This window comes from Myotis daubentonii, chromosome 11, assembly GCF_963259705.1.
Source record: "Myotis daubentonii chromosome 11, mMyoDau2.1, whole genome shotgun sequence".
Taxonomy (NCBI): domain Eukaryota; kingdom Metazoa; phylum Chordata; class Mammalia; order Chiroptera; family Vespertilionidae; genus Myotis; species Myotis daubentonii.
In genome coordinates, this window is record NC_081850.1 from 31,976,555 (window position 1) to 31,995,871 (window position 19,317).

Genomic DNA, 19,317 nt, shown 5'->3' on the forward strand with positions numbered 1-19,317 from the left:
CCCCGAATGTCACTGAGATTACAGATCCTAAATAGGTGATGGGGGACACTGAGGAGGAGGTGAAACGGTGGAAAGGAAGGAGGGAATGAGTTGAAAGCCTTTAGCTTGTCACGGGTGTGATCCCTCTGGGGGTGGGAGAGATAAGAGGCTCACCTGACTGCCTTTCTGAGAGAATTCAGACCCAAGTTCTGGCCATACACGGATGTTGATCTGCCATGACCTTGGACAAGCATTAAACTGGCTTCAGCTTCCAGCTTCCTTAGTGTGAAACAGCTGAGTAGTTCTTTCCCTGAAGGCAGGTCCTGACCAGTGTGGGGGGAGGGGGAAAGGAGAAGGCTTGTGTGGGGTGCAAGGAGTGTCATTATCTCTCTCAGAGACTTCCTAACTTATTTCTCATTGCTTATTTGTTTTACTATTTCAGACTCTTTCTGCTTCTCTTTGCTTCTGATTTCCTTTGTAAGTGTCGTCCAGGGATTGTCTGTTACTTCACTAGCAGAAATGCATTCTTTATCTCTGCCCGCGTTCAAAACCAGCCCTAATGCCAAAGTGGCAGGGACGCCCGCCCGTTGAATGTTGTCATTGTTGAATGTTGTCGTTGGCATCGGGATGGCCTCAGGAAAACTGCCCGCCTCCCTTCCTCTCCCTGGGCTCATCAGCATCCTCTTGGGCAGCCCTCCAGCCCCTCCCATCAGGGTGCCCAAAGGGGCCTTTGGGGGGCGGGGAGTACAGGGGGAACTAAACTGCTGGGGTGAGAGGTGCCCGTGTCAGTTGCAAGGAGTACAACCATTCTTGTGCTGCAGCATTTTTCTTTCTCCGCTCAGGGGGTGGATAATTAGGAATTGACTATATATTCAACTCTGTATTTCAGAGTCTAAATTAGGCTAAATGGTCAGCTGCTGTTTCCACAGAAACCACAAGGCATGCTGCCTATGGAATGCCAGGCTTCCCGGCAGGCCTCAGCCAGGACTGAGGGTGAGCCTGTGAGCAGCTCTGCCTGCCTTTCCTCCGCGGGGAGGGGCCACAGCACACAGCATGGCTGCCTCTCCAGAGCATCCTTTCCAGTTCTTGACTTTGACTTTCGGCTCTTTCCCATTGTGGTAGGTGGGAATCTGTCGTCCTGGAGACTTTGGGTCTGATGTCTCGCACCTAAACCTTCACAAGACTTTCTGCATTCCCCACGGAGGAGGCGGCCCTGGCATGGGGCCCATCGGAGTGTGAGTTCTGGGCTGCTGGGCTCAGCATGGCTTTGGACACTGAGAATGAAAGAGCAGCCCCAAACCTGCTATTATTCCCATTGAGGTCTTCAGGTGGCGAGGTTACCCGCCTATGTAATGTGCCCATAGGGCCTGGGACAGGAGCAGTGAAATAGATGCCTCTAGGGTATGTCCAAAGAAGACCGTAATTAGATTTTATTAACCATAACGTTTGATTGGCCACACTGAGCTCCCATTCATGCACAGACAGGGCACGTTTACTAAGAGTAGTGAAGAGGGAGCTTTGCTGGAGGATTATGGATCAGAACTGGAATATTAGCACCTGGAAGGGCTTTTCAGACTTAGACTTCTTTCTCTTTAAAATCAGCTGATGGTTGCATTGAAAGCGAATTATCCAACAACAATAACAGCAAAAGAGCTCCTAGCAGAAAGTGGCTTTGAATTCTTACTATATCTGAGATAAGTAAGGAAAAAATAAACCTCATTATTAGAAATAATTGGATGAAGTCAAAATAAGACCAAAGGAGTGCCTTGTCGATGTTATATATCTTTTTACACTGTGAAATCAAGTTATCTTATGAAAATGAGGCTAAGTAGCCATGTCCTGAGCTTCAGGCTTTCAAAAATGTGCCAAGGGGGCCAGTCTTCAGGGCTTGGATTCTGCCCCTTTTTTCTGCTTTCCTTTTTATTATTATTATTATTTCAATTTTTTAAAACCTTTATTTTTGAGATTATAACAGATAGCCCTTCTGCTTTCCTTTTTGATGGTTATTATTTATTGTAAGTGGAAGAGGCCCAGTGCCTCAGCTGTGGGGAGGGTGGGTGAATGGTTCACATGCAGGCCTCTGATGTGTAGCCCCATGGGCTTCTTCCAAGCAGCATCCTTCTATGTCCCGCAGGTGCCTCAGGACAGAGTGTGGGGCCGGGAGGGAGAGGGTATGGGGCTGGGATGTCCGCACATCCCGGTGAGCCTGCCTCAGACAAATCCTCCACCACAGTGCCTGGGGGAGCCCCGGGACACCCGTGTCTGGTGAGCCGTGCTTCCAGCGGAGGAGGAAGGCAGGGACACTTCCTGAACGTCTGCCTTAGCGCTGTCAGGTCCCTTCCACACTCGGAGTTCCTCTATTGCAGTGGTTCTCAACCTTCCTAACGCCGCGACCCTTTAATACAGTTCTTCATGTTGTGGTGACTCCCAATTTCATTGTTACAAATTGAACATAATTAAAGCATAGTGATGAATCACAAAACAATATCTAATTATATATGTGTTTTCGGATGGTCTTAGGCGACCCCTGTGAAAGGGTCGTTCGGCCCCCAAAGGGATCGCGACCCACAGGTTGAGAACCGCTGCTCTATTGGGAACAGCTTCCTGAGAGGGCCCAGCCTGACTGGTTGTAGTGGATCTTTTTACATCTTCTGAATTTGTACTTAAAACTACAGGAAGAAGCATCTTGCCCCTTTCCTACCCAGTCATCCTGTCGTTTCGTTAACGTCTGATGAGGATGCCCGGCCCGTGGGTACCGTCAGCGCAGCCCCGTGGGGCTCCAGTTCCATCCTGCCCATTTCATGGGCTTACATTAAGGTGAGGCCTGTGAATGTGTGTTAGGTGGGCGGGGGATGTGATGTGTGGGTGGGGAACTGAGATCGCAGACTTCCTTCTTAGCCTGAGAATGAAAAACCCCCACAATCTGAAATGTGATTAGTGAAGATTGCCTATGTCTTTGGGTGGAAGAAACCTTCCTACAGAGATCAGCTAAAATGCATTTCATCTCGTCTTCATTATGCTATTTCCTTTGGGTTCTCACAGGGGGTTTAACGTCAGAGAAATTAACACACCAGATCTATTTTTCCAGACAGAGTTTAAGTTCTCTGAGTCATGTGGTTATTCTGGCCACGTCATCTGGTTTCCTGGAGGACTTGTCTGACCGCTTTTTGCAAGTGAAAAACAGTGTGCATACGAAGTCTTACCCTTGGTTGAGATCCTGGGATAAATTCTAGGAATACATCTTACTTCACTTTGTATTTCTCGGAAGCCTGGAGGAGCAGATGAAAAGTAGCAGACATTTGCTGATGCGGTGGTTTCCCGGAGCTCTTTGCCCTTTACGGCCTGTGGAACTGCACTCTCGGGGGCAATTAGACTTTGTCAGAAAACAGGCTTCCTTCCTTTGTGTTTCTCCAGAAAAACACTAGCGCCAGAGTTCATGCAGCTCTCGTTCGAACTGGCCTGCCCGCCTCCTGGGCTGACCAGACTGTGTGTTGGAGAGGAGCCTTCCTTCAGCCGCTGACCAGAGCCGCCTTCCCCCATTGGCTCCTCCCTTTAAAGGAAGGGTGGCCTCTGGTGAAACAAAACCTCAAACTCAGCCGTGCAGATCATGCCGGATGGCTCTCCGGGGCTGGCTGTTCTTCTTGAACAGTGTGGCGTTTATGATTCTTAAGGAAAACTTTCTGGGAAGCTGGAACAACAATGCTATTACCGTACCTCAGAGACGAAAACCTTCTGTTTTCAATGACCCTCGAGTTGTTTTGCAATTAGGAGACAACAAAGACCATCATAATAAAGGCCTGCTTCTTTGCAAACGGAATCTAATTCCCAGCTTCCTTTCGGTCCCGAGGTCCTGTAAACCTCGGCTATTTGCTATGGACCTGTTTGGGTTGGAGATGATTTCCCACAGTTAGAAAATAAATGCCCCGGGCTGATTTGGCTGGGTGCCAGGAACACCAGGCAGAGCCTCAGTGTAACAGTGAAGTAAATAAAATAGCGGTTAAGCGACCCTTTGACTTTGGGCCCTGTCTTTACTTCACCTGGACTCTAGAACCACCTTTTCTCTCCCTGTTTCAGTCCATCTTGGACATTCTCCCTGAAGGCCCCCAAACCTACTCCTTGCTTCCCTTTGCAATCACCGCTGGGTCTCACTAGCCTACATAGAACTCTTAGGGGATTCTTCAGAAATGCACATGCCTAGGTCCCAGAGAGAATCAAATGCAGCGTATGTAGGGGCAGGCTTGAGCCATCGAGCTGCTCAGTAACTGATATGCAAGTCAGAAAGCTAGTCGCTGAACCAAGTCCAAGTCCTCCCTCGCAAAAGTTTGAGGTTTGCAAGAGGTAGTCTCAATGCACCAGGCTCTACAGCAGTGGTTCTCAACCTTCCTAATGCCGCGACCCTTTAATACAGTTCCTCATGTGGTGGTGACCCCCAATTTCATTCTTACAAATCGAACATAATTAAAGCATAGTGATGAATCACAAAAACAATATGTAATTATATATGTGTTTTCTGATGGTCTTAGGGACCCACAGGTTGAGAACCACTGCTCTACAGGAACTCCCAGACTGCAGCCGTGTGCTTTCCCTTCTACGCCTTCGTTTTTGCCATTCTTCTCACCGGGAGTGTCTTCCCCTTTCTGGTCTATCCAAATTCTACCCATTTTTAAATTTCCACTCAAGTTCTAACTCTTCCCAGGGACCTGTGACCAGCCTGGCAAAATGCGTCTTCTCCTTACTTTGGACTTTGGTGCCTCTGTTGTTTTATTTGATGCTTTCTCATGCGCTTTACATTAGTTATGTATTTAATACATATCAAGCCTCCATCATACGTGATGTATTCTGGGAAGAAAGTACGCAATAAAAATTGTGCAAGTCTTGACTTTAAGCCCTTTACCCCATATAATCACAGAGACTTATGAACCACCAGAAAAAGGTGTAATTGAACCCAGCAGTTGTTAAACATAAATGGCCGTGACTGTGGACAGTTGGAAGACAAACCACACAAAATTGATTCAGTGGGGATTTTGGCTAAGATCCCATGGGGTTCTTGGCAATCATCAAGGCATCTCAAATTCACAGTAAACAAACAAAAACTCCCCTAAATGAGTATAACCTAAAATAATTCTTTTCCTTTTTTAGATAACACAATAGTCAGCAGTCAATTTTACCCTGTAGGCTGTTACTGTAATAAGCAATATAAAATTACCGTTCAAAGGAGAAAACCAGAAATTGTTTCAGGATTCGAGAGGACTGACAGATGTCCTTGTTAGGGTGTCCACGCACGTGCAATTTACAGTGATGGTGGGCTGACTTTCTTTGTAGGGGGATTTCTCAGGAGGTGTCTTTGGTTTGTGCCCATTGGGTTTACTTGTTCCGTAGTTGATGGCTCTTTTTCCCTCTCTTACAGATGATGGGAGGCAAGGGCCTTAAACAAGCCACGGAAGTTGCTATATTGAATGCCAACTACATGGCCAAGAGATTAGAAAAACACTACAGAGTCCTTTTCCGGGGTGCAAGAGGCAAGTATTAACTTTAGTCACTTTGGTTTTTTCTTGGTCAAACCAAGTTTGTCCTAGTAGATCTGGTTTTCTGAAGTGGGTGGAAACTTGTGTTTCTTAGTGTACACCAGAGAAAAGTGTACAGTTATCGGAAATGCTTTTAATTTAGCTAACAGATCAGGGGTATCCGCATTTGCAAGGCTCTGCAATGAAGTTAGTTCAGGCCAACACGAAGCCCACACCACGGAGAGATATATACGTAAATTCCACGAGCTCCTTACCTTACAAAGCGATATGGGAATGCCCCCAAAGAGGGGAGAAATTCGGATTGGGCAGAGGCAGGATGGCATTTTGGGGACAGCCTCTGGGAGGAGCCCGTTGAGATGAGCCTGGAAGGAAGTATACAGAGTCCAAGTACACAGAGACCCAGGAGAAGCCAGGGACAAAGGAGTGGTCCAGGTGGTGGGAGTGTTGGGTGGGTTGAAGGACGAGCTAGGAGGAGAAGGATCCGATGAGGATGAAGCTGGAGAGGTAGCACGGGGCCTTGAAAGTCTTGGAAGGCCCCGGACTTGACCTCTGAGCCAGAAAGGTTTTGAGGAGAGGAATGACAAGATGAAGAGAATGTTGAAATCATTAAGATGGTGGCATGGCATGAACATGCTATTAAAAGTAGAATCAGTGAGTCTTAGTTACTGATAAGTTGAGTGTGAAGATACATTTTAGGTACGCCTCTTAGGGTTGTAATAGAGGCAATAATAGACGGAGAAACAAAGTCACCTCGGACGTGATGGGAGGGGATGGAGTCAGGTAGACATGCAGAGGGCACAACCTCTGAGAGCAGACTCTTGGAAGTGGGGAGACCCAAGAAAGAGTTTTGAAAGACCAGAGCAAAACCCCTCAAGTAGATGGCTACATTAAGAGGGGCCCTAGCCGGTGTGGCTCAGTAGATAGAGCATCGGCCTGTGGACCAAAGGGTCCTGGGTTCGATTTCTGTCAAGGGCACATACCTATTTTGCAGATTCTGCCCTGGCCCGGGCTCTGGTCAGGGCCTGTGCAGAAGGCAACCAATTGATGTGTTTCTCTCACATCAATATTTCTCTCTGTCTTTCCCTCTCTCTTCCACTCTCTGTAAAAATCAATGGAAAAATATCCCTGGGTGAGAATTAAAAAAATACCTATATTATATTACCTATATATTAAACTAACAGAAACAAGTAAATATTCATTGAAAAAAAAAAGAGGAGTGCAGAAGCCCCCCCTACTGTGAGCAGGGACTCCATTCCTGGGGTGGCTTTGAGCACCCTCTGCCACCAGTCTTCACAGCCCCTCTCCCCAGAAACCCTCTGCTTGTCCTTCCTGCCACTATTCTGGCTTCACCTCCTCCCTGGAGCCTCCCTTTCTGGATGAAGAGAACTACTTCCTCCTCTTGGCTCCGTCAGCAGGGAGGATTTCTCCCACTTAGTTTATCCTCTGGCTCTGCCATCAGCTCCAAACTCCTGCAGGGCGGGCCTGCCTGCTGCAGTTCTGGAGCTCCCATGCCTGGTGTCATGTCTGGCACAGCGCGAGCCATCAACAAACAAATGCAGAGTGCAGCACGCAGAGTGCTGGTTGTATCTGATAGGTGTCCTCAAAGGCACCTTTGCCTTTAACAGCTAGGAAGCCTTCATTCACCTTTGAAAGCAGAGCAAGATGGTGAGGCAGATGCCAGGTGGGAACGGGCTGACAAGCGGGCTGAGGTTGGGGAGGAGATTTGGGAAGCTCTCGTGGTTTGGGGGAGTTTGGAGGTGAAGGGGTGGTAGGAGCTGCTGCATAGGATGTAGTTTTGTTTTGTTTCCATGGAAAAAGCAGTGAAGAGGGGAGAGCGAAGCTTCAATGGAGAGAATAACAGATGGGGAAACAAAGTCGCTCTGGAGGTGATGGGAGGGGATGGTGCCAGGTAGGCACACAGTGCGTGGGCTCAGAATCGGAGAAGGAACAGAGGGGACTTGGAGCAGAGACCAGTCAGTAAGCAGCAGCCAGACTTTGGGCCACAGGAAGGAGGCCACTCTCTGGCGTTGGGTTTCCTGCACAGGAGAGTGTACGTCAACATCTGTGATTTTTCATTTAAAGGCTGGTCTTGCCTTTAAATATGTACCCAAGCCCTAACCGGTTTGGCTCAGTGGATATAGAGCGTCGGCTTGAGGACTGAAGGGTCCCAGGTTCGATTCCGGTCAAGGGCATGTCCCTTGGTGGCAGGCACATCCCCAGTAAGGGGGTGTGCAGGAGGCAACTGATCGATGTTTCTCTCTCTTTGATGTTTCTAACTCTCTATTCCTCTCCCTTCCTCTCTGTAAAAAATCAATAAAATATATATTTTTTAAAAAAATGTACCCAAGGGGTGGTTCTACAGTTTAGAAATAGAAAAGAGCTAAGTAACCAGAAGCTCAGGTAGAAATGCTCCCCAGAGAGGATGAAAGAAAGTTGTGGGCAATGTGTCTCTAAGCAACACAATGAAGTGCTTCTGAAGTACATATTAAAGAAGCGACTAGAGCTACTAATTAATTCAGATACAGTTCTTACGCTGTGAAATGCATCCTGCTTATGTATTGGCCTTTAGGAATAGCTTTAGTATTTGTTTTGTCTGGTTATATAATAATATATAGGTGCCCAACATGAAAAGTTTGGAAAATAAAGAAGTATGAGGAAGAAAACATAAATGATCCATGGTTCAATATAGCAGACACAATTGCGATTAATATGTTGCTGTATTCCTTCTCATCTTAGTTTTAGACAGTTGAGATCATATTATAAGCACAATTTGTGTCCTGTTTTTGTTTGTTTGTTTCTTGTTTTGCTTTTAATCCTCATCTGAGGATATTTTTCTATTGATTTTTAGAGAGAGTAGAAGAGTTAGGGGAAGACAGAAAGAAATATCAATGTGAGCCCTAACCGGTTTGGCTCAGTGGATGGAGCCTCAGCCTGTGGACTGAAGGGTCCCAGGTTCGATTCCAGTCAAGGGCATGTACCTTGGTTGTGGGCACATCCCCAGTAAGGAGTGTACAGGAGGCAGCTGAATTGATGTTTGTCTCTCATCGATGTTTCTAACTCTCTATCCCTCTCCCTTCCTCTTTGTAAAAAATCAATAACATATATTTAAAAAAAAAAATAGCAATGTGAGAGAAACACATTGATTGGTTGCCTCCTGCATGGGCCTGGACCAGGGCCTGGGGAGGAGCCTGCAACCGAGGTACGTGCCTTTGACCGGAATTAAACCCAGGACCTTTCGGTCTGCAGGGCGATGTTCTATCCACTGAGCCCAACCATCTAGGGCTTGTGTCCTGTTTGTTTTTTTAACTTTATTTTATATTGTGATTATTTCCCCATGCCATTACATGTTCTTTGAGAGTGACTGCATCAATTCTGTTGTGTGGGTATACCACAATTTCAGCAATTCTATAGGTTTTTCCCTGAGTTGTTTGAATTTCTTAGATTAAAAAACAAATCTCTGATTGTTTCCTTAGGTTAGTCACCGAAGAGAAATTATTATCTCAGAGGCTATCAACTCACTGAAGCTCTTGATACAGAGGGCCTAGTTGTCCTCCCAGAGACTTTGTACTGAATTTTCTCAGTAGGCGAGAATGACCATGTCACCAGGGCCTAGTGAGCACGAAAAAGCAATGCAAACCTAAACCAAAGTATCTTTGCCAACTTGATGAGTAAAACACCATATTTGTGCTATAATTTATCAATATTTGTTTTTTTTCTATTTTTAATTTTTTTATATTGACATTTCCCCTTATGATTAACTTTATTTGACAACTTCATTGAGATAGAATTCACGTACCATGCAACTCGCCCACTTAAAATGTACAACTCGGTGATTGTTAGTAAGTGCGCAGAGTACTGTGATGCCCGGTTTACCAGTAGTTGTTTACAGAAGGAATGCTTGTTGCCTGGACTGTGGGGGATGGGCGGCTCTCCAGGACAGAGGAGAGTGAGCAAGCATTTCTCAGGCGCCCACCATGTGCTTAGCAGTTAAGTGCTTTCTATGGGCATAGATGGTCCCAGTCCTAGGGATTTGCAGCATAAAAAGACAGATAACATTTTCCGTTTGTTTTGACATTTTACCCCAGAATTAAATAATGAATCCTATTTATCATCCCAAGCAGAAAAGGACTGGTGAATACAGACTTTATTACCCAATCCCAAAGTTCATGAAACCAAAAATTGTCTCATGTTTGGTTTGGTAAACACATTCATTATACAATTTGAGGCTTTGTATTTTATGGCCTAGAAAAGAATTATCAGTTTATCTCCCAAGGGCCCAAAATAGAAAATGTTTTTAAACATATTGTATTCCAAAATGTCTAATGGCAATATCCGAAGACCGTTATTCATTTTATTCCTATTTACTAGCTCTAAAAAGACTTCAGAATTACCCATGACTATGAGGCAACAATTTTAATGAACTCCAGGCTTCCCTTTATGAACCATTTCTTTGAGAGTTTGAAAATACCGGCTAAACGGTTGAGGGTTATAGTTTTGTGAAGCAAAGAAGTGGCAGGCAAGAATTGGGATGGAGAGCAGCAGCAGTATTTATTCTGTTAGGATATGGAAAGAAAGGAATTACCTCAGATAAAATGATACTTTTTTAAAGGAGAAATTTAAAAAAATCACAAGTGTCTACTCTTGTGCGAGGCTACGGTCACTTTTTAATCTAAATGGTGTTCCTGTCAGTGGAGTAGACAATTTTGTTCATATCCCATTGTTATAAATTCTTCTTTAAAAATTTTTTAAAAATATATTTTATTGCCGAAACCGGTTTGGCTCAGTGGATGGAGCGTCGGCCTGCGGACTGAGGGGTCCCGGGTTCGGTTTCGGTCGGGGGCATGTGCCTGGGTTGCGGGCGCATCCCCAGTGGGGGGTGTGCAGGGGGCGGCTGGTCGATGTTTCTCTCTCATCGATGTTTCTAGCTCTCTGTCTCTCTCCATTCTTCTCTGTAAAAAATCAATAAAATATATTTTAAAAAATATATATTTTTTATTGATTTAAAAAATATATATATTTTATTGATTTTTTTTACAGAGAGGAAGGAAGAGGGATAGAGAGCCAGAAACATCGATGAGAGAGAAACATCTATCAGTTGCCTCCTGCACACCCCCGACTGTGGATGTGCCCGCAACCGAGGTACATGCCCTCGACTGGAATCGAACGTTGGACCTTTCAGTCCGCAGGCCGATGCTCTATCCACTGAGCCAAACCAGCCAGGGCTATTTTATTGATTTTTTTAAAATATATTTTATTGATTTTTTACAGAGAGGAAGAGAGAGGGATAGAGAGTTAGAAGCATCGATGAGAGAGAAACATCGACCAGCCGCCCCCTGCACACCCCCCACTGGGGATGCGCCCGCAACCCAGGCACATGCCCTTGACTGGAATCAAACCTGGGACCTTTCAGTCCACAGGCCAACGCTCTATCCACTGAGCGAAACCACTCAGGGCTATGTTTTAAATTCTTAAATGCCTGTCCTGTTGTGTCCTTGGACAAACCTAATGCTGCTTGGAAATTCCTGCCCCTGAATAGGTTTCCCTGTGGCCTTTATGGGTGGACATGGGCCTCAGGCGCTGGGCCCTCAGATCCCGGGCTGGGAGAAACACCTCCTGAGACCCCATGATGAGAGAGAATCATGGATCCGCCGCCTCCTGCATGGCCCCCACTGGGGATCAAACCCGCAACCCGGGCATGTGCCCTGACTGAGAATCAAGCCGTGACCTCCTGGTTCAGAAGTCGACCACTGAGCAACACTGGCCAAGCTCAAGAGGGGTTTTGAAAAGTCCTATTTTTCTGGAGCACGTTCTGTAGCCTTGGAAGATAATTAACTTCCGGGAGTTGGGAAGGGGCATGTTCCAAGCTTGGAGCCAAGCCATTTTTATTTTGCTTTTCCATCATCCCACCCCCTCCCCTCCTTGCTGCTTTGACTTGCTGTCTAGTCAGACTCTCAGTTATAGTCATGGTCAGGCCCAGCAGAAACACCTACTCAGCGAAAACTTGTGCTGATCAGTTTATACAATTTCTGCTTCAGATTGCCCCGACTCACCCTGTACCACAGAAGGTTTGTATATCTTTCCTTCTTAAAAGCTGCAAACAAAGATGAACATCTTGGGATCTGGCCTCCCAAAGCCACCAAGTTCAAATTTCACCCTTTGCCGGGCTCAGTAGCGGGGCAGAGAGAGAAAGATGCTGAAATTCCACTACCGTTTCCATCTGAATGCATAGACGATGGATTTAGAAAATAACATCTGAACCTCATTTTGAAAATGGAGCTCTTCCCAAACCACTTGGCTGTGGTGGGGGCCTCTGCGGAGAAGCCTTGGTGTTAGCCGCGCTCGGCTGGGCTGGGCTGGGCTGGGCAGGGCTGGGCTGGATGGGGCCTTTCAGCGATTACTGAGCCTCTGGAAGACTCTGCTCCCTGCCCACCAGCAAGAGCAACTCCTCCCCACCCTCAGGTGTCCCTCTGCTCCTCCTCTGCGGCCGCTGAGTGTCCTTCAGAGCAGCGGTCGCCAACCCGTGGTCCGTGAGGTCCGAAAGGTTGGCAGTTGCTGCTTCAGCACATTAGTCTCCATCCTTAAGTCATTGTCACAGTGCTGGGTTGGCTGCCAGAGGCTCAGCGAAGAAAGGTCAAGGGTCGGGCTCCCCAAATGGACTAGCGTAATAGGGCATTTAGGATTCTTGGAATTAATAGTTGATGAGGACTTGAATCTCATGATTTTCCCCCTGATCATTTCAACTGGCACTTTCCGCCCCCCACACCTATGAATACAACTTCCTGCTTTGGAATCACACTCCTCACAAGTGTAATTGCCATCATTGTTACAAAGCAGGCGTTAAAAGTAAGCAGGCAGTAACAGTCTTTTCAAAGCCTCAGGATCTCATACTTTTATTTCAGACAAAACCAATTTATCCATATGTGTTCACTACATAAAAAGCAGAACTGTTCACAGACTATGTTCAGGGGCTGCTAAGGACTGGAGCTATTCTCTAGGCTGAGGACTTGTCTGCTCCAAGGACCTGTTAAGTAATTCATTGTTTGCTGAAAATCAGCAAAGCAGGTTAAGAAAGAGTACATTATTATCTCATGTATAGATGCTTTCCTTGAAGGAAATTCATCTGTTGTGTGGGCATGGAATTTGGGAAGCTCCCGGGAATGTTGTTCTATTTATGAAAATGCTGACTTAACTTTGGTGGTTTTTGATGATGGATGGGTGATCAACAGCTTATGCTGGGGAGACAGCAGCCTGGGAAAGCGAGGCAATCCGTTTCCATACTAGAACAAAGTGAACAGACCCCTCAGGGATTTTGGCCTTATCAACTCCTTGCCACTTGTGGTGTGAGCTTTGACAACTCTTATTTCTAATTCTCAGTCTGAAACCGAAACTTCAAAAGCCCCTTTGAAGAATCACATAAAATTCTGTGTCTTATGGATATATGCTTAGTATATTTGCACACAGACAGAAGAAACAGTTACTGGATGTTGGGGGAAAAGTTCCTGAAAAGGGTGTCAATGGATCTTTAGCTTTAGAAATATTTTGTATATAGGATCAGGCCTGCGATGACTGTTGCAACTAGATTTTAGGTTAGAAGTAATCTCATCCCCAGAAATCTGTTGAATGTTTCAGCGGAGCCTTAGCACCGACGTCCCATCTCCCATTAGCTTCTTGGCTCAAGGGTGTGTTATGCGCTAAGGATCGGATACATTGGCCTGGCATGTTAAACATTTTTATTTGCAGTAAGAACAAGGAAGTCTTTGTTTCCACCTATAAACTTATCAAGTGCCCATGCTTTTTAACATGCATTATAAGGCTGATTTATTTGCCCATTTGCTTGTGTAAAACAACAAACTGATGCTAATCTCGAGATGAAACAATTTTCCCTAACAGGTTATGTGGCTCATGAATTTATTTTGGATACAAGACCCTTCAAAAAGTCTGCAAATATTGAGGCTGTGGATGTGGCCAAGAGGCTTCAGGATTATGGTGAGTGGCCTCCTGGGAGCGACCCCTGGTAGGTGGTGGGTGGGGGGGATAGGGGTGGGGGTAGGGGGACACGGACTGGGGCTTTTGACATCCACACAGATGCTGGAGCTGGCTGTGGACCGCTTCCTGGAGGCACAAACCGAATGTGCAGTCACCACAGGAAACTGATCCGTAGGCTAAGTGGGGAGCCCAGGGTTCTAGGCAACCTTTGAAGGACAGAGAAAAAACTCCTCCTTATGACTGCATTGGTACTGCCCTTTGAAAGATAAGTCAGGCAGCCAAGATGTCTGTATAGTTAATAAAATTAAAAATCCCAAAGAAAATGATTGTTGTTCTCTACCCATGTTTCTGGTAAATTCTTATTTATTTCCCACTCTTGGTAAACAGAGAGGTCCATGAAGAGGCACGGTGGTACAATGGGGGGAGACGTGGAGCAAGTTACCTGTGGAAGTGTTAGAGACAAGTGGCATTTTATATTCATATTTACAACCATTTCAGGCATGACACAGCTGTTTCCGCTGCTCCTAGAGACGAGGAATAGGCATATGTTTTCACAGCGGTGACACAATTTTCTCTGAAGGATTTTAAGAGACGCAGGCCCTTTGTATATTAGTGGATGTTTGCTCAGCACAGCCCTTATTAAAATACATTTTCTTAGTGACATTATTAATAATATCAAAGACCCTTCAATTCTCAGAAAGGCTAAGTTGAAGAGAACTTTGCCTTTCAATGGATGTGGAGTCCCATCTTAATTTTAATGATGATTTTGAATGACTTCTTTTAATAAACAAAATGAAAACTTTAATAATTTAGTAGGTTTACTACTGCATCTTAATGGGAGTCCCGTGTATGTGTGTGTGTGTGTGTGTGTGTGTGTGTGTGTGTGTGTGTCTCATTCTCTCTCAAATGAATGATCTTATTATGCAAAGTTATACTGATAATAAATGGGAAAGCCAGAGAGTGGTTTCATTAATGCAATTAGCAACTGCCTCATCAAAATCTCCTCTTGACTCTTCCAATAACCTGACTCAGACTCCTGGCATCTCACTTCTGACTGCAGCAGCATTTGGAGGGAGAGAGAGAAGGGGCCAGGAGGGAGGTGGTAATTGAAGTTACCATCTAGTACTTCCAAACTTTCAAGTCCTTTACTATCTCCAGCCTTGATAGTATTCTCCCACCCTCCTCTCTTCCCTCTCTCTCTCCCTCCCTCCAACCTTCCCTCCCTCCCTCCTTCCCTCCCTTCTTCCTTCCTTCCTTTCTTTTTTTGTTAGTCCTCACCCAAGGATATTTTTCCATTGATTTTTAGAGTGGAAGGGAGGGGGAGAGACAGAGAGAGAGAAACATCGATGTGAGGGTGTCTCTTCCAAATTGGGAAGGTCAAAATTAATGTCACATGTTCTCCGGTCTCCCTTGCAGGATTTCATGCCCCTACCATGTCCTGGCCAGTGGCAGGGACTCTCATGATTGAGCCCACTGAGTCGGAAGACAAGGCAGAGCTGGATAGGTTCTGTGATGCCATGATAAGCATTCGGCAGGAAATCGCCGACATTGAGGAGGGCCGCATCGACCCCCAGGTCAATCCACTGAAGGTCTGTAGGCACTGACTTCATTCAAAATGTCCCATAGAGCATAAAATGGTTGGGCCAGTGTGTCAGCAAGCCCCGAGCTCCCTCATCAGAAGATGATATTCTTGCCTAGCATCAAGGCCATTCTTCTGAGATGATGCATTCATTACTTGGAAGTTTAAATCTTGAACATGGCTGTTACTCACGTGTAATGTAGATATTTTCTATGTCTTAACGTTGTTTATGTCATTGTTTTGGGGGTTGTGGCAGCTACACACCACATGCACCCAACTGGTTGCCACAGAGGGAGCAGAGGCCTACGGGCTCCATTTAGTTGAGGAAGTCTTATTCTGTGTCTCTGTTTGGTGCAATCCAGTGAGATTATTTACCTCACAAACTCAGGGTAAAGGTAAGTTCTTACATTAAAGACAAGCAGTTACCTCTTAGAACAACTGGATTGTTCCTTGAATGTTTTATAATGTTTGTGGCTTATGTTGGAGAACAATTTGTTAGGCATTATCCTGCCTCTTCTACAATATGTTTATTTCATATCTAGTGAGAGCTCTAAGTTTCTCATTGGGTCCAGATATTAAGCCGGGGTAGCATGAATTGAGAACACCATGAAGGCTGTGGTTGTGTTGTTATGGCTCCAAGCCGGACAACACATCTGAGATGCTGAGCAACTTTTAAAACTGCGCAGCAGAAGGTGGAGTGCGGGGGCCAATGGGTGGCAGGAGAAGGCAGGTACCTTACTTAGTGTGAGTTTGACAGGGTAACGAAGGAAGACAATATGATCATTTGTACTTTTTTTTTTTTTTTTACTCTGGTTACTGCTGATTCTCTCAGGATTTAGGCTGTTTTTAAAATGGCAATAGATGTCTAAAGGACATAATACTGTGTTACAAAAGCAAGTGGAGAATAATACTCATAGGATGATACATGGTTTAAAAACTATGCTATATGCTGTTTATTAATATATGCAATAATAATATAAAAACATGATAGGACTGGTGAACACCAAATTCAAGATAGTGGTCATCCCTGGGGAGAAGGGCAAACAATGAGGCGGAGAGGGGAAATCCAGGCAGCTTCAGCTGCCTCCAGTGTTTTTTATTTTAAAAGATTAAGCAAATATGACAAAATGTGGATTGATGTTGGTTAGTAGATGTGCTTATTATATTACCATAACTTTCTGATATTTGAAATATTCCACAATAAAAAATTCCCTACCAAGATTTCCTTCCCCCCAAAGTGAAACAAAACAACAGCCTCCTCTGTCCACGGGCTTCCGTTAGAAGCTCCCTGACGGGGGAGAAGGCGGTGTTCTGCTCTGATCCCTCTCCCATCCATGTCTGTCCCAGATGTCTCCACACTCCCTGACCTGCGTCACATCCTCGCACTGGGATCGGCCGTATTCCAGAGAGGTGGCAGCCTTCCCACTCGTAAGTTCTCCTCGGAAGCTGACTGTGCCCCTGTGAGAGTGTCCACGTGCCTGCGAGGGGCCATCGCCTATCGGAGGGGCTCCCACTCTTACAGTCTCATAGTAACTGTCTGTGGGACACAGTGTGAAATGTGGGCCCTGACAAGGGAAGTCCTCAGAGCGTAGACATCTCTGAAGTCAGAGTCTGAGAATCTGCCAGGGCACACAGTGGAGGAAGTCCCAATAGGAGACCTTGTCAAGTAGATGTTTTCTACCACCATCCAATAGTGAGTTGGCTCCAAATGCAATTCTTTCTTTTTCTTTTTTTTAAAAAATGTATTATGTCACATTTTAAAAAATATACATATTTATTGATTTCAGAGAGGAAGGAAGAGGGAGAGTTAGAAACGTCAATGATGAGAGAGGATCATTGATCGGCTGCCTCCTGCCAGCTCCCCTCTGAGGGTTGAGCCCACAACCCGGGCGTGTGCCCTTGACCAGAATTGAACCTGGGATCTTTCAGATTGCAGGCTGACGCTCTATCCACTGAGCCAAACCGGCTAGGTCTATTTTTCTTTTATGGTTCTTATATGAAGGAGATGCTGTATAGTTTGATGGGACGAGAACAAGCTTTTAGTTTCTTATACTGTTTTTGTTTGTTTTGTTAATCCTCACCCAAGGATATTTTTCTATTGATTTTTAGAGAGAGTGGAAGGGAGGGGGAGAGACAGAGAGAGATCTATGTAGAGAGACACATCGATTGGTTGCCTCCTGTATGTGCCTCAACCAGGGCCAGGGATTGAACCTGCAACCAAGTACATGCCCTTGACTGGAATCGAACATGGGACCCTTCAATCTGCGGGCCGACACTCTATCCACTGAGCCAAACCAGCTAGGGCTAGCTTCTTGTGCTTTTTGAGTACTTGTTGGGCTAGTGGTATACTAGGCTATGGGAGTACCATGGTAATATCCTCTCACAAGATAAACCTCTCAAAATATGGCAGAATATTTTTTTCATCCTTTGTTCTTACAGCCCTTTGTGAAACCAGAGAACAAATTCTGGCCAACCATTGCCCGGATCGATGACATCTATGGCGATCAGCACCTGGTCTGCACCTGCCCACCCATGGAAGTTTATGAGTCTCCATTTTCTGAACAGAAGAGGGCCTCTTCTTAGTCTCCCCCTGAGTCCAAGTGACTGATTTGATGCCTCTCTCTGGAGCATTTGATAAGCAAGAAATATTTCATCACCTACCCCAGACTGAAGCAGGGGTTTTATATACTGTGTATATTTTTGTAATCTCTGTCAAGGTAAATGTAAATACAGTTAGTGTGGTGAGTGGGAGCTCCCTGTCGGAAGACTGATTTGCTTCCATGCCTCTGCCTCCACATGGAGCAGTTGATGTTCAATTTGCCTTGATTGGTGGCCATTTTTAGTTTTTTGCATAGAAAATTTGGGGTGTGCTCGGAACTTTAACTTTCAATGGAGCAAGTTCACAGACATTGTAGAGGCTATACTGATATATTTTTGTTCCAAATAAGTCCTTATGGACTGTGCCAACTGTGGGAAATCCCAGGGCAAATGTTTACATTTTGTATACACTGCAGAAATGTTCCTTCCAACTAATTTGCCTAATCAATAATAGCATTTGAGTGTTTTCTCTTTTTTCACGTGTTTTTTTTTATCTGCAATTATTAGTGTTCTAATAAAAGCATTTCAATTTGAAGAATGCCTTCTTGATGCAGTTTTCATTCTTAACGTCCATGTCCAGGTCAGGGGTATCTGCAGGGTAAGGAGAATACCTGACCCACTAGCCACTGTTCCGTCACCAGCTTTGTCTCTGGCTGGCTAAAGAAACAGTGTGTATGCCTTGGTTAGCACTTTGGCCCTTTTTGTTAGAATCGTATTAGGTTGCGTGTAACTGAAACCCAACTACAGAAGTTTAATCGAATAGTAGTTTATTTTTTCTTGTTTAACAGTAAGTCCAGAGGTAATAAGCCAAGGGCTAGTGCTCCTTCGGTCTTTCTGTTCTGCCTTATTTGGTGTATAGTCTTCCTCCTCATAGTCCTGCATGGCTGCTGCATATCCAGACATCACTGCCATTCCAGATAGGAAAACGGGGAGAAAATGAGAGACAAAAGGCAGATGCCATCCTACTTGGCTTCTTCTGAAATGCTTGCCAAGAGATTTCACTCAGTAACTTCTGCTGACTTTTAACTGGCCACAACTTGTTCAAATTGCCACTCCTAGCTGCAAGGGCTTTGGGGAGGACTTTTAGCTGGGCATGTTGCTGCCCCAAAGAAAACCAGGGGTTTGTTAACTGAAGAAAAGGGGAAGAATGGGTTTCAGGTAGGCAAGTAGCATGCCTGCCACAAATAAGTTTCTCCTAGAAATAGCAAACACTTCAGATGGTCTTCCCTGATAGTTATTAAGCATGTGCTCTAGCCTGGCTACTTGGTTCCTCATGTGGCAGCTGTTATGATAGTGATCTGGACAAAGGTCTGAGCCCTCTATTGAATGCTCTACAAGTGGCCAACTTACTCTCACACTTTTAAAAAAAGTTTGTAAAACAATTTATTCCAGCCTAACTAAGCAGTAGAGAAGTGATGGGACCCATGGCTCCTTTATAGCATACGTTTTTATCTGTTGATTGCTTTTAGAGAGGAGAGAGAAACATGTACTGGTTGTTCCACTTATTTATGCATTCATTGGTTGATTCTTATATGTGCCCTGACCTTGGATTGAACCCACAACCTTGGTGTATTAGGACAGCACTCCAACCAACCAAGCTACCTGGCCAGGGCTAACAAAATACTTAAGTGATTACTGTCTATGGAGTAC

The 19,317-nt window shown here is 45.2% G+C and overlaps 1 protein-coding gene across 1 annotated transcript in view; it reads left to right on the plus strand.

The window, feature by feature from the left end:
• Nucleotides 1-18,205, plus strand: part of GLDC (glycine decarboxylase) — a 79,154-nt gene extending 60,949 nt beyond the window's left edge. Inside the window, exons 19-25 of the mRNA XM_059656686.1 lie at nucleotides 1,102-1,214; nucleotides 2,655-2,796; nucleotides 5,387-5,498; nucleotides 13,395-13,490; nucleotides 14,907-15,079; nucleotides 16,417-16,497; nucleotides 17,509-18,205. Of these exons, the coding sequence (XP_059512669.1) occupies nucleotides 1,102-1,214; nucleotides 2,655-2,796; nucleotides 5,387-5,498; nucleotides 13,395-13,490; nucleotides 14,907-15,079; nucleotides 16,417-16,497; nucleotides 17,509-17,652 (861 nt within the window). The 3' untranslated portion in view covers nucleotides 17,653-18,205. The remainder of the gene's footprint in view (nucleotides 1-1,101; nucleotides 1,215-2,654; nucleotides 2,797-5,386; nucleotides 5,499-13,394; nucleotides 13,491-14,906; nucleotides 15,080-16,416; nucleotides 16,498-17,508) is intronic.
• The last annotated feature ends 1,112 nt before the right edge of the window (nucleotides 18,206-19,317 follow it).